Below are 22,235 nucleotides of genomic sequence, written 5' to 3'. Positions count from 1 at the left end.
ATAAGCAGATTTTACATCTACCCTGGAGTTAAATGTTTTCCGAGTCTGGTAGTGCAAAACGAGCTCATTCCATTAAAGCGATATTGTACCATTTATAGGAAAGTCCTTCATTATTTTTGGGGATTTCCTCAAATGTCAGACCCTGAACACTAGTACAAGTTTTTTTTTAGTGCAATGCAGGAGAGCATTTCTCGAAACCAAAGTTGCTTACTACGTTAGCCAGTAAGCAACTTCAGTGGTTGCCAATTGGGAAATTGAATTGCAAACAACAAAGTAGCTAACAACTACCAGGGTTCCCACTGTAATTCAGATATAAAATTTCCATGATTTTCCATGACTTTCCAGACAGAAAAATCTGAATTTCCATGACGACTTCCGTAAAAAGAAATGACGTTGAAAGGTTTTTTTTTAGTGGATTAGACGATTATCTTCATTCCGAAAGCAGACATCGAGCCATCGCCAGACTTCAGTGGGCTCATTGCATTCTAGAATGTTGCACATGACAGCGTAAAACCAAACTGACTCTGATGAAGTGTTGTAGTATAACCAGTAAGAAACAATGTACAGTAGTACACCAAACAAAAAAGTGTTTGGTTTTACACAACTGTTAAGAAAATTCAATGACATTCCATGACTGGAAAAACTTGTATGAAATTCCATGATATTCCAGAAATTCCATGACCCGTGGGAACCCTGAACTACACTTACGAGAAACGTACCCTAGACCAGTAGTTCAAACTGCACATTAGTTGTACTGCAAGTTGTGGACGAGTTGTGCTACAGTCAAGTAGTTGAACAATTGAGAGACAGAACTGCCAAGTAGGAGGGCCACTTGCCTGCAGCACTCCGAAGGTGCACTGGTACCCCATCCTGACCAGGCAGCGCAGGGTGAGCTTGAGGACCATGGAGCGCTTGAATGACACAAAGTTCCTCACGTTCTCAAGCAGGAAGAACTTGGGCCGGTAGTAGTCACAGTAACTGCCGGAGGGAACAAGAACAGATTGTGTTAGTGTAGCCTAAAAAGTACACGATAAATCAACATTTTCCAACCTGTACCACTAAATTAGAGTTTAACCTTTTGGTTTGAGATGGAGCTAGTTTGGAGTTTATGGTATGGCTGGATTACTGGGCTTCTCAATTTGTGACCAGTGAAACCAATGCTTCTGCCTTTCTTGAGTAGCAAGACAGGGTGGTTGGGGTGTGATGGAGTGACCATCACTAGGACTGTGGGTGTGTTCTGACTTTCCTCATGAGTATTAAAGTGGTAGTTTGCTATTTTAGACATTAAGCCCTGTTTGTGTGACTTCTGGGGTGAAGTAGAGATGTTCTCATCACAATTTTGAAATGAGAACATCTCTACTTTACCCCAGAAGTCACACAAACAGGGCTTAATGTCTAAAATAGCGAACTACCACTTTAAAAGACCTTTCCCCAATCACAGACCGTCACGCCAACAAGTCTGGTGTAGTGGTCAGAGCCCCAAAGAGTCAGCTTACTACCCAGAAGGCTGGAGTTTGAGTCCCGGCGGGGCAACTATACCCCTCTTTGCTACAGGGTGGTTTAGGCGCAAGATCAAACTTTGATTCCACATGAAATAAAAGCCAGCCTGCTCACCTGAGGTAGGACACCACCAGGGAGTTCTTGAACTTGGAGTAGGTGCGGGAGTTGAAGCGGTTCATGCCGCTGAAGCCTTGGCAGGGGGGGCCTCCGCACAGCATCTCCACGTCGCCCTTCTGGGGCAGCTTCTGGCCCAGGGAGTTGGTCTTCTCGCCGGCCATCACCAGCTTGAGCAGCACGTTGCAGTCCTCCGTGAACACCGTGGTGCCGGGGTTGTTGAGGCGGAAGGCCTGCGCTGCCGGGTCCCACATCTCGATGGCCCACAGAGTCTCAGAGATGCCTGTTGGACAGAGAGAAGTTAGTGTTCTGGTCAGTCCTCTCTCCAGATATGAAAGTGATACTGTCCCTGTCTAGCAGCTAATATTGAGTCCAATGAGACCAGCTGGCGGCTAACTGTTCTCATAGGACTCCATGTTAACGGCTAGCTTTGAGGTAAAATTTGTACAGCCGTACTCAAAACGATTGAAAGTACAGGAGAAAGATCAAACTCAGTCATTAACTGATGGGGAGGTTTAATATGAGTAGGGGTGGGCGGTATGGACGGTATACTATCGTAAAAGGTATTTTTTCCACCAAGGTATGGATTTTGGCCATACCGTTCTACCGTGATATAGCGCATTGCATCCTGCAGATGGCAGTATAACGTTTTGAACATCCACCCGACTGACTGCCTCAAGTTGTAGCAATGTGGTTGTAGAGAAACGGCACAATCATTTCCTTTGAATAAGCTTAAAGTGTAAAATGTATGGTTAGTGTAGTGAACTATTGTTTGAAATGGTATGTGATGGCAACACATTTCGATTCTGGACTCCACAATTTACTGGGCACGAAATGCAAGCTAACTAGCTAACAGCCCAAGTCATTCATGTCTATACTGGTGTCTGACAAAATAAATGTGCTTAATGTGCTAACATTGGTTGCCTTACATTTAACACATTGCGCCAGCCGTAACAGCTGTATGTTACTGTTTCCAGTTGAGATAATATCATTCATGATATCTGACTGGGTGTTAGCAACTAAAATGACTGTTCACTGTTTAAAATGTGGCATTAGCGATTTCGCTAACGTTAGCACGCTAACCGCTGGTGCAGTGAAAGCTGCCATTGCCATTCAAATGCATTAGTTCTGCAATGCATTGCTAACTGCCTCATGTGAAAGTTCGTTTTTCTTAAATTTAACAATGACAGCTTAAACCATTATGCTTGGCATAATCACAGATGCAAGCACACATTTCAAAATTACCATAAACAACTCCAGAAATAGAAAAAAGGTGCAATGAACGACGTAGTAATACAATCCACGTTCAGTTGTATTTACTCTCAATGTGTTCAGTTTGACACCCCTCCCCTTTCCCCCTCTACCGTAGTTTAACCCCTTCGACACTTGGTGAAATTGACAGTGTTCTATTGGGTAGCATTGCATTGCATTGCAAAATGCATTTTACATAGGCTAGTTTTTGCTTGTTTTTAAAAAATGTAATGGCAAGAATTCACACATATATGAAAGGACATTGTGTCATTTCCAAAAATCAAATGCAAAGGTTAAAAAAAAAATGGGTTTTTTTTTGTCATTTTGCAACGCTTCAATTTTAAACAAATGTACAATACCGTGATATATACCGTGATATATACCGTGACTAAAATTATACCGAGGTATACATTTTTGGCCATATCGCCCACCCCTAAATATGAGCTTGTTTCCAAAAATGGGACAATATCACTTTAATGGTAATGTACAGTGATCATGCCATGCACTTGTAGGTCTGCTGACCTCATTTTACTTTGGAAAGTGGGGTTAGATCACAGACATGCCATTACAGTAACTTCGACTGACAGCAGATAATGTACAGTAAATGAATAGTAAGGCTACACCTAACAAGTGTGTACGGCATGTGTGAATAATTAATATGGATGGGTAGAGAGGCGAGGGGGCGTTTCCTCACCAGCTTGATGGAATCCCTCTGAGAGGCCTCCGCAGCCTGAGAAGACGTCCAGCGTGCGCAGCTTGGGGACCCTCTGCTCCTGAGCCGACTCCGCCTCCACATTGTCCTGGGTGGACGCTGCAGCCTTCCCTTTGCCCTTCCCTGAAGGAGAACACCATGTCGTCATCATACACAACATCTGGATTCATACATATTAAGTCCATTTTGCATTTCACAATGCAAACACCCTGCATGTGCAGAGGTTTGTTTGTTTACATGTATGGCCAAATATGCAACTGTGGCTATTTCATGGCCAGTACAGGTAATAGAATTCGCCTCAAATTAAAAATCAACAATGATCTAAATGATTGATCATTTTAGTCCTCTCTGCACATGAATGTATTTATTCAAATAAAAGTATGTTATTTGAGTAAGCAAATTTGATGGACTGACTCAGGGCTTCAATGGAATGCATTTCAAAGGAATGACCACATACCTTTCCCTTTGCCTTTCCCCTTGCCCTTGTTGACCACAGAGCGAGCATGGTTGGGTGGATCCTCAAAGCTCTTGGTCCTTGCATTGTACGCCTAAACGGGAAGAGCAATGCATACATAAACCACTGACGCACATCTATGTTCATGTGGCATCCATCTCGTGGCACCTAAACGTTGGCAATCCCAACACCATAGCCATATCAATAACTTCAATTTCATTTCATCAAGTGTTTGTATTGGTAATTATTGGGCAATGTGTTGGCCGGACGTCAAGTGGCACCTAAGTATGTAACAAATTGCTAAAGAGAAACTGTACCAAAATGCTAATTCTGCAGACTTTCGGGAGATTTTTCCCCCCACCTCCAAGAAGTACAAGCATGACAGGTCAGAGGTGGAATTGTGAAAATTCCTTGTTAATCGAGTAATGAATTAATTAATTATAATGAATGAATTATATTATAAGGAATTTTAAGAGGCCCCCGTACCTCCATGAAGTAGAAGCGGTCTGGTCCCCCAGTGCAGTAGTCCTGCAGGCTCTCCACCAGGTCCTCCCCGTACTCCACCCGGCAGCGGCCCATCACCTCCGACATCTCCACAGTCACCTCCTCGTCGCTCCAATACAGCTGGTTGATGTCCGTGTGGTAGCCTCCCTTCTGGCCCTTGTGGGTGTTCTCTGGCCTGGAGGGGGCAAGGGAAGAAAATATCACTTCAATGGACGCGGGGTTTTTTTCATTGCAATTTTCATTGTCTTACGCTTCTGTATGGGAAGTAGAGTTGCCCAATAGTGACTCTGGAGTAACTACAGAGCCCCACTTTGCTCTTTCCATTCTGGGACTATGGTGTAAAGAGCATCAGTTGTTACCCTAGTCAAAGAGCCATAGTCTTAGTTTCCATTAATGTGCCCATAGGATTCTTAAGGTTTCTCACTCTGTGTAGATGTCCCCTGGACAAAAACTTTTAGTCAGAGGGACCAAGTAAAGCAACAAAAAAAACGAACTGCGCAAGCAAGCGAGCTCACCTGTAGAGCTTGTAGAGGCGCAGTTTGACCTCGGCCGTGTTGCTCTTGTTGTTGCTGCGCTTGTTGCAGAAGATCTCCTTGATGCGCCCGATGCGGTAGGGCTGCGGAGCGTCCAGGTTGGAGCCCTTGATGTAGTCGGAGGACTTCCTGTAGTACTCTGGGTACAGCTCCTCGTCCACGTCATCCTTCCTCTGAGGACGCTTCATGGGGCTCGCCGCCTTCACACTGCAGGGGGAGACACGTACACTTGGATTAGAAGCCGCATAACTAAATTGACAATGTGCCAACGTTTACCGGGATCAGATTAACATCCAGAAGTACTTTTCCGTTACGGACAGCCACCGGTGCTCAAGAAAAAGGCTTGGTCACATTTGCATACCTGCCAACCTTTACAAATTTTTTTGAGTAGTAACTTATCGCGGCGCGGCAATTCACGGCGCAACAACTTGGCATGGCAAAGCAACGGGGCCGCCGGCGGGCCCATCTGAGAGGCTACTTTGTTTTGCATAGTCTGCCCTACACCTAGGGTTGCCAAATGTCAACAGGGAAGATATGAGACACTTCATTCAGGCAGGGGGTATAGGGGTCCTCCGCCAGAAAAAAATGCCTTACTTAGGCTAAAATGCATTAAAATGCAGGAAATTGCATCTAACATCCCGTGTATCTGGCAAATAGTTTATCTTGCTCTTCACAGTGCTTTGAACTACCATAATTTATTAAACTTTCATGGAAGATGTTTTTTTTTTGTTTCACACCATAACACCAATAAAATGCTATGATATAGCGTGCTGGAATTCAGGCCCCTAAATTAACTTTATTGATCACCAGCCAACATGGCTGTTAATCTTACTAGTCAAACATACCACCAGTCTGGCTAGTAAGTGGTTAAGTTATTCTATGTACCAGCCAAACACAGCATTTGGTCAATTGGGAGCTGGAATTGAGTATGAAATTGAAGCATTTGCTGATTATTTTCTTGGCTGTAGAAGGTACATGTAGGAAAATGTATACTTTGATTATATAATACAGAGGCATTTCAGTGATTTTTATGAACAAAAAGTTGAATTGTAATGATTCTTACATCATCTCCCCCAATATTAATAAATGGTTATGTTGTCACCTACTGTGAAGAAGCATCAGCAGTAGAGAAAAAGATAAAGACAAGTGTTATCTAAACTAGGATAATATCAGGTGAATATTATTACCTTGGGGCTAACATCAAAATCACACTTGCATTCATTCAGTACAAAATGCGGTATGTAGTGGCTGTACTGAGGGACGGGGGCTAATGGCCATTGCTGTTGGGACTTCCACGGTAACTTAGGGGCATGCAAGCTTCTTTTTTGTACTTCTCTGCATAATAGTAGGCCTATCTACCCTCATCTGCCGCCATGAGTTGGCTATTGTTCACTGTTCGGCACATATATGATGATAGGAGAATTGATTTTATTAATAGATTGCCATACGTGATTACGGATAGTAGTCGTGGAGTGATGCATTGGTATGACGCACGACCTGTTACACCTGTTCACAGAATGGGCCACGACTCGGGGAACAGTATTCCTATACGGTGTCATGGTAGGTTACGGACTTGTATTAGTTCTATGGGTTACGGATGTACTCCCGTTAGGAAAATAAAGCGATAGTTCTAACGGTTGTGTTCTGAGTTAAAATGATCCGACAAAGGGGAACCGAATTTAGTTTGCTGCTAATCTGCCAATTTATAGCGCAGTCAGAGACACATTTTCTCATTCGGAAGTAATGTCGTTTCGGTCCAATATCAAAACAAGCAACAACATATTGCCGTCAAATACGGCGAAACATTGGGTGAACCATTACGACAGACCTCGGCCTTTATTTATTTTCATAAGTTTACGGATTTAGCAACTGGACGCAATTCACTATTCCCATACATAGGCCTAGTCACCTTTCTCAAAGCCCATTTACCTTTGAAACGGTGATTTTGACGGTGCTCACTTGTAAAACTACAGCGACAGTACCAATTTGGATAATACATGATGACAGGAGGAGGACACTTGTGTCAGAGCTTATAGGAGTATTCTCTCTGCTTGTGTGATTTCGAAGCAAATTAACTTTCTATCGGCAGCTCATGCCTCGACTCGAGAGAAGCGCAGCACAACAAATGAAGACCTCTAACTAGCGCTCTGATTGGTCAATATTCCCCCACACACGTTGCTGGCCAATGGAAAGGCCAGCGCGAGACAATTGCAAGCAGAGCCATATCTACGGCTCTATCTGGTTGCAAGTCTACAGAGCAATGTATGGCCCATGAACACACTTTGCTATTGGGTTTTCCCGTATTTTGAAGTGACAGCACCGTAGTTTGATGTCAAAATCCGTATCTGCTACACAAAATGCGTAATGGTCGGCAGGTATGCATTTGTGACAAGTGTTCTGTACTTTTCTGGTTTTTAGTACTTTGTCTCACCACTGGTGCTGAAATCTGCAGATGATTTTTTTTTTTTTGAGTTGAAACATTGTGGCACCATATGCTAATCCACACTTCTATCAAATATTGGTCGCCATGGACAACATATCATTTTCATAACAAGCACTTTCAATATCATTTCAACCAACACTTTGCAGGCCGGGAGATTTTACAAGGTGAACCAAAAGCCGCTTAAGTGCTCACCTGAAGTCGAAGGAGTCCGGGGGCAGGTAGACGGCGTCTCCCACGCGGAACTGGTCTCCCATCAGGCAGGCCATGGCGTAGAAGGTCTTGGAGTCGCTGTCCTGCTCCTGCAGGGGTTCGAAGGCACGAGGGGTCTCCCGCTCCTCACGCTCAGCACTGCGTGTGCAGCTGGCACAGAACCTGATGACAAGTCCAGACATCCATTTAGCAACCTCATTGAAACCTTGAGATTCATAAATAAAATGAATCCAACACTTTCACTGGCTGGTCTCAAGTTTTTCTACTTGCATCATTAATTGATGAGTTGATGTTAAGTTGCTGACACTTAGTTTCAAAAGTTAACTCCAAGAAAATATCAAAGCCAGAACTTTAAGTGCCAACAGCCAGTAGACGTTAGCTCACATGTCCCCCTTTTCCAAAAGCTGTAAATTTGCAGCACCCGCTAGAGCTTAAGGAAAAAATGAACACGAATGGGACGGCGTACTTGTATTTGCAGTCTTCTGCCGGCTCCACCTTGGGAGGCGTCTCGAAGCGGGCGACGTCTGGCTCATACCACAGCTGGTAGAAGAAGCTGACGCCGTCGTCCTCAACAAACTTGTCCTCTTGGTCCACACCACCCTGAGAGAGAGCGGCAAAACGCACCAGCAAAAATGTCATATCACAATTTTTTTTTAACATGAAATCGCAATTTCGATTTATTTTTTTTACCACGATATTCCGTCCCTAAAATAATTTTTTTTAAAAATCAGCTTTGATATGCTTGCAATTTGTAATTTGCAGTTAATAAAATGTGAACACACTGATGACATTCTCATAAAGTGCACAATTGGAATATAATAACAGAGAATAAAAGTGAAGACAACACAAGTAAGTAAACAAACATCACTTTGGCAGATTCGAGACGATCACCTTGCAGTGAGGATGTTGACCATCTGTATCAAAGTGCAGAAATCGTATAGATCTTGTACTCGATATCACGATTCACAATTTATATCATCATATCGCCGACCCCTACTCTGAGAGCGGCAAACGCATCAGCCAGGATTCACAGGTGCTTATATTCCAATGCAATAAACACTTTTGCTGATGCCTTGCGGTTTTAGAGGTAAAGGGATTTTTCACTAGACAGCCAGCCCCAAGAGGGTTGAGTTGAAGCAGGGATGCCAGAGCAGCTTACTGGGTGAATTATTTTAATTCCATTTTTTTCCAGAGACATGCCTGGCTCAGCAAAACACATTACTGTCTGGCAATGCAAGCTCAATTTTACAACTAGTTTCCATGGAAACACTGCTGCATTTGCTTACTAGTGAATTAAATCTGCACATTTTATTTCTGGGGTGCAGGTTTTTTTATTCCTTTTTTTAAGCCATAGCAAGTGGAGGGGATGAGTGGAAAAACAATTGTGCACCTTTCCTTCAAAAGACTTCAAAAAGCAGGGCACCTTGTATTACCTTGCCAAAAGTCTTAACGCACAACTTTTTCCCTGCACACCTCCGCTTCATGATTCAAATGTTTAAGGAAGATGGTCAATGTGCAGACTTATAGTTTTTTTCGGAAAACGCTTAAAACAACATCTTGGAGCTTCTATCTATGGAGTTTTTGAAGTGGGGATGAGTGCAAGAGCCAAGTGTTGAAGGAGAGGATTGTGCACATCCCAGGGAAAGGTGCAGGAAGAAGGTCAACTGTAGTTTTCAGAGTGAAAACAGAAACCCCAAGTGTGCCTACCTCCAAGAACCAGTCTGCGGAGGGCGCCTTGTAGACCACGTTGACCTTGCCGTGGATGTAGCTGAGGTTCATGTTCTCGCACTCGTCCACCAGGAACAGCTCCTGGGGGTCCGACGTCTCGCCCAGAACAGTCTCGGTGCCGCGGGAGAACCAGTGGGCATGGAACATCTTCTCGTCCTCCTCCCACAACGAGGTGATCCTGAAGGGACAATCGCACACAAAACCTTAGCCAAATCACATATTTCACATATTAATGCCCAGTGCCTTTTTTTTTAAAAGTATTTTTGGGCTTTCCAAGCATTTTTTTTTTTTATACGAGATAGGACAGTGAAGGTAGTGACAGGAAGCGAGTTGAGAGACGTGGAAGGTTTGGCTAAGTGGCTGAGTTGTACTCAGGTCAGTAGTAGACGAGTGCCCTACAGTTAGGTTACGGTGGCGCAAAGTCAGTATTACCATGGACAGATTTTAGACGTGGCATAGAACAGCTTTAACAGAGTTAAACAGGGGAAGCATTAAGTATTACCTGGCCAGGTAGAGGGGCCTGGATGGGTCATCAGGACTGACAGACACGCAGTCTCCCACTTCCAGTACCACGTCATCCACACGCACCTTCATGTAGTACTTTTTCTTACCCTCCACCTGGCAAAAAAGACAGAAAAGATGTAGTATTGCCTATAGTCTTTGGCACAGTATTGAACCTTGTCAACCAGCAGTTGATGCTCAGTTATAGGCAGGAAGTAGGGATGCACCGATACCACTTTTTTGAAAACCGATACAAGTACGAGTACATTAATGTGTGTACTTGCCGATACCGAGTACCAATACCGATACCTTTTACCACCAAAATACTATGAAAATAAATGCATGGCCTTGTTTTTTTCCACCTGTGATATTTGTATTGTCCATTTCCATGTAGATTTAAATGTTATCAAATGTATGAGGTGGCACTTTTTTCCCCATGCTGCTTTCAAGTCCACAGAACGGGACAAGATTTTGCATTGTTTTGTGTAATAGCAGTATCGTTCCTGGTATCGGCAAGTGCTTGACGAGTACGAGTACGAGTATAATGAGCAGTATCGTCAGCCGATACCGTGCATCCCGAGCAGGAAGCAATGCATTACAGAAGCCAGTAATGTGATACTCTTTTGGGCCTAGAGGTGGATGTTGGAGGTCAATGAAACATTGGCAGCAGGGCTCCAAATTGACACTAGCCAACCAGCCAAATGCTGATGGAAGAGACACATTTACTAGACACTTTGACCATTAGTGAGTGTGTGTGGCTAGGAAGATCAATATCTACAACCCATTTTGGCTGTTGAAAAAAAGAAAAAGAAAAAAAGAAGTTATTTAGAGCCATGATTGGCAGTACAGAACACCAAGCTTGACCACACAAATAAACCAAGCGAGACATGAGCGATACCAGCGACTGAAGTAATAGACTTTGTAGTTGGACTTAAAATCGCTTTTGTCTCTTTTGCCAGCGACTCAATACAAAGTGTCGCTCAAATCACCCCTAGTTGCCTGGAGTGAATACTATGCAAATGAGCCACGATGCGGTTCAGCCGCCTCAGCCAATGGGAATGTTGGAATGCTTGCAGTCTCCTTTTAACAGACATACTCCGCTCATACTGCACACTATGACCAAAGAGGTTGGATATATAATAAGAGGAATCGAAACACGCCCACTCTATGCAAAAGCGTGTGCTCAAAATTTGGTCTCCTAAGGGGGCGTTGTCCCTCCTTCTCTTTGTGATTTTTGCACAAGACGTGCGCTACCGCCATCTACAGTGCTAAGGGGACTCCATTTATTCTCTACCTCAAGACTCCGAAGGTCTCCTAATCGAAGGTCTCCTAAAGGGGCGCTCACCCGACGTAAAGTGGATACCGGAAAAGAACCCGCCTGCTTCGTCTCACTCTCATGTACGATTCTCTGCTATGACTGTGACTACACCAGCGATTCTGTCGCTTAATCTATTCCTTACCCGGACAGGCTCTCCCACCCAGGACTTCTTGCTCTGGGACTTCTTTTTCTTCTTGTCCTTGTCCTTAGAGGCGGGCTTGGGCGGAGGCAGCAGCTCCTCTTCCTCAATGTTCTCGTCCTCCTCCGCTTCCTTCACCGCCAGGTTGGGACACCTGACAACAAGGCAGCATGGAAAGTCAGCAAAACCTTGACATGGGCTGGCAGTGTTATTAGCCGTGTTGGACAGCATATGAGAGATCAGCATCAAGTGTTTGGAAATGCAGAAATGGGTTTACCAACGCCAGATGGGACATCTGACAAAGTTTTGCTGACTCTGGGTTGGCAATATTATTAGTGGTGTGTTGGACAGCAGAATGTGTCAAAGGAAGCACAATCAGCCAGCATCACATGTTTGGCTTTGTCAACCCCTTTCTGCATTTCCAGATGCCCCTCTACAGATCCATCTGCTTACACAAGCTCAATTTCCAATTCAATTTTTAATGAAGTGAAATGCATTTTATGAAATGAAGTGTCGTCTCATGGCAGAATACAACTGCCTTTGTTTGGACTGCACACAGGAGGGGAACACACGGACGAATTGAGTCTTTCCATTACTCACTTCACAAACACGCTCAATTGCCCAGCCTGAGCTCATTAGCAAACTCAGAGCTGGAACAAATCATACAGTTGGGGGGCACAAAACGGGGAATGAGCCAGTGCCTAGAGGTAAGGTTTGACACTTACTACTTTGCACACGGTGTACGAATGAGGAAAGCTACACACAACATGACACAAGTGCACACTATTTGAACCATGACGGAGAGAACAATCCATGTGCTCACCTTCTCTTTGTGCAGGCTTGCTTGCTGCGGCCACTGCCACCAAACTTCAGCATGTCCTTGCAGGCAGTGCACTTGCCACAGTCAGGAGACTGACACACCTGCAGGAAACAAATACTTTTTATTTTAGACAAAGTACACTTTATAGAAGAGCAGTAAAATGGTTCTGATGCAAACCACTTGCATTTGGAATTTGGGTAAAAAACACTATTTTACTAAGGGTAGTCACTTGGGTGTAGAGGGAAAAAAAAAAAATCCATAGACATTTGGGCACCTTTTTTTTTAGAGGGACAACTAACCTCACAAACGCCACAGCGCTGCCTCTTGACGCCACCGTCCTCCTTGTTCTGGTCGATCTGGCCTGAGAAGAAGGTGTCGAAGATCTGCCAGACCAGCTTGGTGGTGGTGGCCCTCGTGGGACCCTTGCTGTCCTTCTCGATCTTGGTGGGGTGGCGGATGGCTTGCCTCCTGGCCGCTCGCCTTGAGGAAAAAGAAACAAGTTTTGTTGTTTGTTGCTTGCAGTGAGGATGCTTTCAAAAAAAAAAAGTGTGAAAAGGTCTAGCTAGCACACCAATTGAAGAGGAGCCATGCAGGTCACAATGACTAGACAAGGACGCCATGGAAGGCAGGAGTTGGTAGCAGCAATGGGTGACGTTTTTGTCCCAAGACAAAAACTTTAGGAATAGGCCAATTACCAGAAGTGGGGTCCAAGCACTTTGTGGGATAATTATAGAATTCCTCTGAAACAAACGCATCATCCATGCTATTTGTGAAATGCAATAACCAACTGGACAAATCATTTGGTTAATCAGCCTCACTCTGCTAAGAGGATGTCACTTAATTTCAAATCCAACCTGTAGATTGATCCTTTTGGTTAAACAACCAATGAGTTCTGTCATCATCCTTCATCCAGCCCCATTAAGTCACATTAAGTCCCAAACTGCACATTCCACCATTTTCAGAGCGCTAGACTGTATGTAGACACACCCAAGTACTCAGAATCATTGATGTTAATCAACTCGCCTTTCATAATGAAAGTGCAAGGTCAAACCGGGGTTGCCATTACATTGCTTGGACCCTATGGCTAAAAATCAGCTGATGCCGTTCCTGTGATTGGACCCCCGCTTTTGATCCAACAACAACGCACTTGACTTGCAAGACCTTTACAGTATGAACACAGACAAACAATGTGGTGAATGGGGAAAACAAGTGATGTCATACACACAGCATCACAAAGTGATGTTCAGCAAGCCTGATTGATTGCAACAGTCAACCACAAATGCTATGGATAATTGCCCATAACAACCACACTTGTTCATGATTGGCCACTCCACGATGTTGATTAAAATGGGGAAAAACAAAAACACAATTCCACATGTTGAGGCTGGATGGAGTGAGGAACAGGAGGAGGGAGGAGGAGTGTACCTACCAGTGCAACAGCATGCTGCGTTAAAGAACATTAGAGGGGTGGTTAGATACCGGGAGGGGACGCACGCACGCCACAGCACAGCATAGGAAGCAGCAGGAGGAGGGAGGACGAGGGGCCCAGCTCAAACTAGCACCTCCCATCCTCACCTTTCGCTTGTGGCCTTGGGATGCAAGGCAAAACGTCATTGACAATAGACGTTTTAAATATCTCGCAAAAACATTTCAAGGCATTCTCATTTGCAATCAGGATGTTGGCTGACAAGGAAATTTGATATCAGGCGTCAGTGAAGCACACGGTCACAAGCAGGGCTCTAAATGAACTGAAACATCTACTAGCCATTTTGGCTGGTAATGCAGATCCAACTAGGCAAACACTCAATGGGTGAAAGTGGCTAATAAGTCTTCTCTACCAGCCAAACCGATTTTTCACCAGCAGTTGGCCGGTATTAATTTAGAGCCCAGCTCACAAGTAAAAGGAGGAGAGGACGGGAGGGACAAGATTGAAATGGCCGAGGAGGAGGAGGAGAAAAACAAAATTGTCCCCAGCTAACCAATGCTTCATTTACAGAAATGAAACACTAACACAGGCCATATGCAGCCACCACATCAGACTACTCTGGGGGACATTAAACTTCAGCTGAACCACCAGGGCAGGGGGTGGGGGGGCGAGTCTTTAAGGGGGTGCAATTTGGAAAAGTTTCTCAATGTGCGCTGTCAAACTCTGGGGGAAGATGGTCTACATACTGGAGCCCTGAAGCGAAGCACAGATGATCCATTACTCAAAACATTTCAGTTTCCCCCCCCAAAACTGTGCAACAGGGGGATCTGTTGTGCAATTCAGAATGACTATGCCAATTGTAAAGAGACCGTCTAAAAACTCCTCCAGCGGTATGGCAAACCTCCAAGTACATTACACCCATGCCCAAGTCAGCGTCAGCAGAGTTTAAGGCAACTGAGAAGGGATTTGTTGTGGGGGTGAAGGGAACAAGATATGCTGGAGAGAACAGGAAACAGTGGAGGGACTCACGCACCTCACATCAGCCCATACACACATACTGAGACAGGGCAAGTCAATTCAGCAACTTCAATGGAAATTAAGTTTGCGCAACTTAAAAAAAACTCTTGCTGCCACAAGTGAGAAAGGTCAAAACCACATGACATGATTATGACATTTCAACCTCGGTCTTCCTCAATCTGAGGAAGACAGGTCAAAACGTCTTATCATATGCCAGTGAATGGATTTTTTTTTTCTTCTTTAGGATCTTTATTCAAAGGGGCATGCAAACTGTTTTTCTACAAACAAAATGTTACCAGCCATATAGCACTTCATCTGATATTACTTGTCCAAGAACATCCATTTCCCCATCAGTTTATGGCTGGTTTAACCCTTAAAGACCCAACAGGTCTAAAAATTAAAAAAAAGGATTGCGCGTAGATACTGTAGCCGGTCTCATTGCTACAGCGTTTTAGTCTAAAAGGTTAAAACTCTCCATCCTTGCACTGAACCTGGCCCCACCTGTGAATCGTTCCACACCCATACCCAGACCAGTTTGAAGACTGGTTTAATATAAACTTCAAATCCCTAATCCATAACCATCTGTATCTGTGGATCATTCCCCACCCTTACCATCGTACCCAGGGTGACCATCAAAAAGGGCAAAATATTACCAGCTACATAGCACTTCAAAATTACTTGCCTAAGAATAGCAAGCCGATTTCACATCCGTTTATGGCTGGTTTGATATCAATCTCAATCCCTGCTCTGCACCCGTCGTCACACCTGTGGATCATTCCTCGGCCCGTAGCCCCACACCCCAGACCCACCTCTTGCCCAGGGTGACCCCGGCCAGCTTGATGAGGTCCCTCATGCAGGGCGTGACGATGATGGGCTGCTCGTCAGAGTCCCCGGCCTCATCATAGCTCTCCACCTGGTCCACCACAAACTGGGCGTGGCGCAGCAGGGTGTCCTCCGTGAAGCGGTTGAAGTTGAGGCCAGCAGGGGGCACTGTGGTCTGGAGAGAGGGTGGGGGATGGCCAAGGCAAGGCAAGGGTTAAATGCATACAACACAAAGGGCATAGTGCATAGAGGTATGATCATTACAATCCATGAAAAGCTGTGGTCAAATTGATCCAATTCAAGGTCACCTTTAAATAAAAGCTCAACAAGCAAAGGATGCAAAAGGCAAAGCCAGTGTCACAGGAATCCCAGTCCTAAAAAAATAAATTGGGCCAGAGCCCTGTTCTCATCTGCTGAAGCACAACACATAGGCAAACATAGCATTATAAACCCACCCCACCATATTCTAGAAGAAATACTGTGCAGTACAGGGGTAGTTCACATTAATGTTCCTCGTACTGCCAAAAAAAGCCACCCATAAACCTCTGCATCTACTGCATGCTTCTAAAGCTTACCTCGATCTTGTTGAGCAGGTCCTCATAGGTGACGTCTGGGTTCTTCTGCAGGAACTCCACCACGATCTTGCTCATGTAGATCTTCTCCTGCATGAGGGCGAAGATGCCAGAGTACTCCTCACTAGGGTCCATCAGCACATAGTCCGCAAACGCTGGAAACCGGACAACACAAAACAGAACGTCAGACACAAAATCCAGCACTAAGACATTTAGGCAGCTCTTGCAAAACCACCAAGTATTATACTGGATCAAAAATATACAAACCGAATCTGTCAGAAGGAAACCAATGATTTTAAGGAACGAGGAGCACTCAGCGCCTGGATCCCATGTGTGTGGTCCATACAGAGAGTATACGTTACCTGTTGTGAACCCGATAAGTGCCTTTTCTCCACCGTCGAAGCCAGTGATCCACCAGGCGTTAATGGGACCCAGCTTCTTAGCAGGCACACCACCTTAGACGGAAAAAAAGTACAGTGCATTACAGACTCAGCCGTTGCTATGCAAGCTACTACCTCTACAACTTAACAAGGGCAGTGTCTTCCCCAGAACTTTTGTTAGTCAAGGTGGTGGGGCCTTAAGTGTATATTTTTGGCCAAGCACCTTTACACATTACATTGACATCACAAAATCTTTTTCAGGGGCCTAGTCAAGGTGGTAGTTGTTACTTGTCAAGGTGGGCGCCTTAGCAATCAAGAGCTGGGGTAAACTGTGATGGGAAAGAGACTCACCATCCATGCAAGGGTTGTCATCGTAAATGGGCTTGACGGAGCAGCTGAAGTAGAGCTCCACGTTCTTCTCAATGAGGCCAGAGTCAAAGGGACACAGGTGACCACGTTTGTCATACACACTGTAGATAGAAAACAATTTGTGGGTGAATACAAAGGAGCCAGTGCTGGAGCGGCAGTTTGCAAATGTAATCACACCTACATAAAATGTCACCCATCTGATAATGCAGAATGAAATTCATACAGTGGGAGGTTCTAAAAGTTATAAGTTAATAAAAGCATGAATGACCTGAAGTTGGTGATTTTGTGCTGGGGCAGTTCCTCGTAGCTCTCGAAGCCGTCCGCATTGTTGTCGAAGAGGGACAGCCGCTCATCCGTCAACATCTCTGGCTCGTCCAGCTGTCAAAGCATAGATGAGGAAAGAAGACTTATTGAGTCTGGCAGTACAAACTTTACCTCCAAGCTATCATACATCATTGAATCTTATGGGTGCAATTAGCTGCTGGCAGCACCATAACATTCAATAATAACGGCTAGTTTGTAATCACCAGACTAAGAGTAGAGAGTAGAGTAGAGTAGACTTTATTGTCACTATATAAATATAGCGAGATTATGTTTAGTAGCAACCCACAAATGCCCACAAAATAAAAGATATATTAACAATAAATAAATAAAATCCATAAAAATCCATGTGCATCTCACAGTATCGATAGTCCTGAAGTATTGAGGGGGGGGCAGGTGACGAATTGAGTTCAAGAGTCTAATGGCAGTAGGGTAAAAGCTGTCCTTCATTCTTGTAGTGCGGGCACGCAGAGTCCTAAAGCGCCTGCCAGATGGTAGCATGGTGAAGAGCCTGTGACCAGGGTGTGTGTGATCTTTAAGGATGTTTAATGCTCTGTTTGTGCAGCGTGTATGGTGGATCTCCTCAAGTGTGGGTAGTTGGCATCCAATGATTCTCTCTGCTGTTTTAATGATGCGCTGTAACATCTTGTTGTGTATGCAGCTGGTGTACCAGGATGTAATGCTGTATGTAATTACTGATTCAATTGTACACCTGTAGAAGTTAGTTTCTTTAAGAAATGGCTGATTTAAAAATGGTATAAAATGAGCCCGCTTCCAAAATGGGACAGCATCACTTTAAGGTTGACCATATTCTCAGAATACCCCACAGGTGTCCACGTGTGGGGCCAACACTCACAGCATCGTCTGGGTCTCCCTGGAAGAACTTGAGGTCTGCATCGTCCAGGTACTGTCTGCAGTCAGTGCACTTAGGGGGTGGTGTCTGAAACAGTTTGAGAAAAAGAAAGATCATTGTAAGGTCATGAAAAATTCAGAGACAGCCAAGAAAAAAAAAAAACTGTAAGGCCCTGCAAAAATGCTTCAACACTTCAAACACAGGTTGTTTGGCAAGGCAACTCTAATCCAGAAAATGAAGAATTCTTGGAAGCGTGGGAGGAAGTTGAATCGAAAGTCACAGTTGATATTACCTTGGCAGGAGCCACAGGCTTGGCTTCAGTGGTTGATTCCTTTGTTGATTCCCTTGTCACTGGCCTGTGGGGGATAGCTAGAGCAGTCAAGTACAGATTTACACTTACAGAACAAGAAACAACTTGATTAATAGGTTGGCTCTTACTTGTCATCCGTTTCCAATTTAATGCGCTTTTCTTCGTGGACCTAGAATAAAAAAAAGTTTCAAATCAGATAATTGTTATTATTCTGGACGGGTTACCCGGTTCTATAAAATATTACGTCAAACCCAAGGGAGAGATAAATATTCCTTACTTCTTCGGCGTCGTCTTCCGGAGTCTTCTCTGCTGCTGCCGCTGCGTCACCATTTGTGTCGTCTCCATTTTCCATCTCATCAGACTTCCGCTTTGGGCTGAGGGAGGAATGAAAGATTGCTTCCATATTCAGACAATAAAAAGAAACATACGACTGTACATAAATTCAGAACATAAATGAGAGAAAAAGGGAGAGGTGAGAGAGGAAAAAGGCAGACACTCACACTCTTGAGAACATGGATAAGATGGTTGGTTGGTTTCCAGAGTTGCGAGTGGCCCTTGCCCCTCCAGGAGACTCTGCAGAAGGGGGGGAAATAAATAACAAAATTAAAAAACGAACCGAACTACCCAGCATGCCCTTCACAGAGCAAGTTACAAATCTTCATGGACAGACATGCTGATGCAAAAAGAGAACATTTTCTCCCATCTCCACTATACTGAAGCTAATAAAATGGATAACACCCTACTAAAATAAAGACGAATGTGAGGAAAGAAGCAATGCAATATGAACGCAGAGTTGACCAAAATGGGGTCAATCTCCATTTAAAATGTATACGGACAGTTTTCACAAGGCAATAACTTTTGCCTTGAATAATTTATGACTGCAATAACAATAACTTTGGGTGGCCGCAGAGGTTTATAGTCAGCCACTCACTTTTGGGTTCGGACTTGCTCTTGCGGCCTCTGCCCTTGGGGGCACTTGGGGACTTCATATTGTCCCCTTCCTCCTGGGATTCCATGGTTGAGTCCCCTTCCTCCTCCTCCCCATCTTTGTGGACGCCGTTCTCTCCGTGGCCGTTGGCCTTGCCGTTCTCCTCCACGCCGTCCCCATGGCCGTGTTTGTCCGTGCTGACCGCCTGCTTCAAGACCGCCTTCACAGCAGTAATGTACCCCTCCTGATTTTGTTTAAAGCAGAAAGACCATGAGAATTAATTTTGTCACACTAGTCTTCTACTCTGGTTCATGCTCAATACAGTGGCAGCCAAATCTGGTGTGCCTTTCTCGAAAGCGTAGTTGCTAGCCAGTTAGCAACTTGGGCAGTTGCCAATGGGAAATTGCTTTGCAAACAAAGTAGCTAACAGCAACTATGGTTGAGAAATCCACCGCTGTAGAGTCTTCCCTGCGCCAAAGGCAACTTCAGAGCTCAGAAATATCCTGTGGCTATGGGGCCATTTTCAAACATAGTCAAGGCCTTGATACAGTATGAGGCAGAGAAACAAGGTCTTAGAAGACCTATGCATCATACAAGTTTACACATTTCTTTCACTCTTAATGTCAAAAACAGTTTCAGACAATGACAAATAGCACAATGAATGCATCAGAAATTTAACACAATGGCCATGTTTACATGAGACATTTAATTCAGAATCAACTCACTTTGATACTGAATAAAGCTCAATTCAGCTTTGAAAACATAATGTAAACGCTTAACTCAGAAATTAAATGAAAGATCAAAGTCAACTCGATGGAACTCTTTAATTCTGAATTATTAATTCAGAGATAAAAACATCATGTAAACATGGCAAATGACTAAGGATATTGGGCTTTTCTTCAATTAGGCATTCGGAATGCCAAGGCTGGAACTTTACATCTGATCACCTTGTGCATTATTAATTGAACATGAGCAACAGCACACTGACTTGACTGGCAGACAGACTCACCGTGGTCAGCTCCTTGCTGCTCAGCTGGGACTCCAGACTCTTCAGCTGATCCTGAGTGTCACTAAGCAGAAACTCCTTCACCAACTTGAGCTTCTCCTTCACACATTCCTGAGAAATTAACAAACAAAATATTGTCAAGTTGAACTTTTAAAAGGCAGAATAGCAATGACAAACAATGCAATTGTTGCTATGTACGTAAGTGCATTAAGGCCATCACAGGTGATCTGGCTTCACATGAAAATCAACAACCGCTACATGAGACGTCACCCAGATGGATGACATCACACAAACTATTGACAAATCAGGGACAACATCACACCTTGCAATACGTGGTCCTTGATCATGCCAAAACGGGGGAAGGGGTTTACTAGACAAGCCACACACTCACCTCATCGGACAAGTTATCTCCATCATTATCCAACACCTGCAGCCTGTAGAAATGGGGGAAAACACAATGCCAAATGTGCAGTCAGGTCTCAGTAGTTGTTATACCATTCTATGGTTTAACAGGTAGGCTACATGTAGCGGTAAAAGCCTGGCTGTCTAACGTGAAACAGTTGTCCGAAAGGGTGATGCAGCGCTGACTACCAAACCAAAGTCCACTATTTCACAAAGTTGATTCATGTGGACGCTGGACTAAACACACAGCGTTAGCCAACATGCTTTGCTAGGTGGATGCTGCAAGAGGAGTAGGGTGGTAGTTAGCCTTCTACACGAATCGGCAACCCAGCCATCGGTTACTTGTACATTTGTTTACAGCCGACAATTGCGGTACGGCAGCTAGCAAAATGACCAGAATCTGTGATGTGCTACATTCGACAGCTTGTTATAAAACAGATCAGGCACATGTCCCACGCTGAGTACCCTGCTACGTTAGCAAAGGAGTGGATCCATCATGTTTGGCTTGAGCACATTTGGCGCCAATTTCAGATACTGTGACCTATCAGATACCCAAACACGGAATGGCGCTAGACAGTTTAACACTGCGCACAATAAGCAATCGCATCACATTGCTGACGGTTCAGAAGATGTGCGATTAGCATCAAAATCAAAAAAGGTTATACAAGTTAGTAGCATTAGCCCTGATACAACTTAATGTCACGAATGGTGCGACTACGACATGAGAAGTAAACAGTAGCTATACGGGAATGCCATTTTCTTCAGAAACAGCACGCTAACAAGCTAGCCCCTCCAATTGTCAACAGCTCCTTTACATAAGGAAATCATGTTGCGATAGTTAGCAGAAAAACATACCTTTCCCTGACATCCTCGGGTAGATGCACTGAGGTCTTGGTAGGCATTTCAAGTTGAAGGAGAGGTGCTAAAGCAGTAAAATACAAGCAGATTAAAATCGGGGTTAAAACACGCTGATAAAAACGGGATGGTACCAACTGCAACACACAGATGCAGAGGGAGGAAGGCTTTTTATGGTTTCTCAGCTGCCTGCAACGCGCGGGCCCTCTTTTCGCGCGGAAACCCTGGCAGGGAGGGCCGTACTACTTGCTTGATGCGCAGGGGTGGCTGGTGTCAAACATAGTGTATTTTTCCCATTAGTAACTCGTCGCAGTGGGCCATGAGTATTCGTTGAGTTATTAAGTATTTTTAATCCATCATATACACGGAAAATAGATTGATATTTGAAAATAATTATCTGCCCATGACATAGTATTTATTGTAGTTTGCCTTTGTTGTCAGTTCATTTGAGAGATCCAGGAAAACATATGTAGGGTCTAACCAACATGAAGTCTGAAGGGGGGGTGACAATGATTTTGTGTAAGGCAAATTTATTTTATTAACACTTTCATGTCAAAGACAGAAAAAAGGCATATCAGAAGCACTTAAAATATCGATCATAAATACACCATACTCATGATTACTGATGACGAGCCTTCTGTATTTGTGCGTTAATGTGGTATGGTCCCTACACATTGACAGACCTATTATGCTAATTAGCCAGGACTAAATTACCTTTCATTTTATGAGCGCTTCCCGCAATAATGA

General features: G+C 44.2%; 1 protein-coding gene across 1 annotated transcript in view; it reads right to left on the bottom strand.

Annotated features, from left to right (window-relative positions):
* dnmt1 (DNA (cytosine-5-)-methyltransferase 1) overlaps nt 1–21,666 on the bottom strand; it is a 28,881-nt gene extending 7,215 nt beyond the window's left edge. The window contains exons 1-27 of the mRNA XM_063187288.1: nt 21,489–21,666; nt 20,623–20,665; nt 20,235–20,342; nt 19,229–19,469; nt 18,798–18,870; nt 18,575–18,671; nt 18,426–18,466; nt 18,280–18,343; nt 17,991–18,074; nt 17,082–17,191; nt 16,796–16,914; nt 16,427–16,519; nt 16,068–16,219; nt 15,480–15,667; nt 12,527–12,707; nt 12,231–12,328; nt 11,411–11,561; nt 9,952–10,067; nt 9,429–9,627; nt 8,188–8,321; nt 7,704–7,883; nt 5,051–5,275; nt 4,518–4,710; nt 4,035–4,125; nt 3,560–3,700; nt 1,615–1,897; nt 837–978 (exon numbers count right to left, since the gene is read on the bottom strand). Of these exons, the coding sequence (XP_063043358.1) occupies nt 837–978; nt 1,615–1,897; nt 3,560–3,700; nt 4,035–4,125; nt 4,518–4,710; nt 5,051–5,275; nt 7,704–7,883; nt 8,188–8,321; nt 9,429–9,627; nt 9,952–10,067; nt 11,411–11,561; nt 12,231–12,328; nt 12,527–12,707; nt 15,480–15,667; nt 16,068–16,219; nt 16,427–16,519; nt 16,796–16,914; nt 17,082–17,191; nt 17,991–18,074; nt 18,280–18,343; nt 18,426–18,466; nt 18,575–18,671; nt 18,798–18,870; nt 19,229–19,469; nt 20,235–20,342; nt 20,623–20,665; nt 21,489–21,535 (3,594 nt within the window). The 5' untranslated portion in view covers nt 21,536–21,666. The remainder of the gene's footprint in view (nt 1–836; nt 979–1,614; nt 1,898–3,559; nt 3,701–4,034; nt 4,126–4,517; nt 4,711–5,050; nt 5,276–7,703; nt 7,884–8,187; nt 8,322–9,428; nt 9,628–9,951; nt 10,068–11,410; nt 11,562–12,230; nt 12,329–12,526; nt 12,708–15,479; nt 15,668–16,067; nt 16,220–16,426; nt 16,520–16,795; nt 16,915–17,081; nt 17,192–17,990; nt 18,075–18,279; nt 18,344–18,425; nt 18,467–18,574; nt 18,672–18,797; nt 18,871–19,228; nt 19,470–20,234; nt 20,343–20,622; nt 20,666–21,488) is intronic.
* Between the last annotated feature and the right edge of the window lie 569 nt (nt 21,667–22,235).

This window comes from Engraulis encrasicolus, chromosome 2 (genome assembly GCF_034702125.1).
Source record: "Engraulis encrasicolus isolate BLACKSEA-1 chromosome 2, IST_EnEncr_1.0, whole genome shotgun sequence".
Taxonomy (NCBI): Eukaryota; Metazoa; Chordata; class Actinopteri; order Clupeiformes; family Engraulidae; genus Engraulis; species Engraulis encrasicolus.
This window is presented reverse-complemented; position numbering and strand designations above follow the sequence as displayed.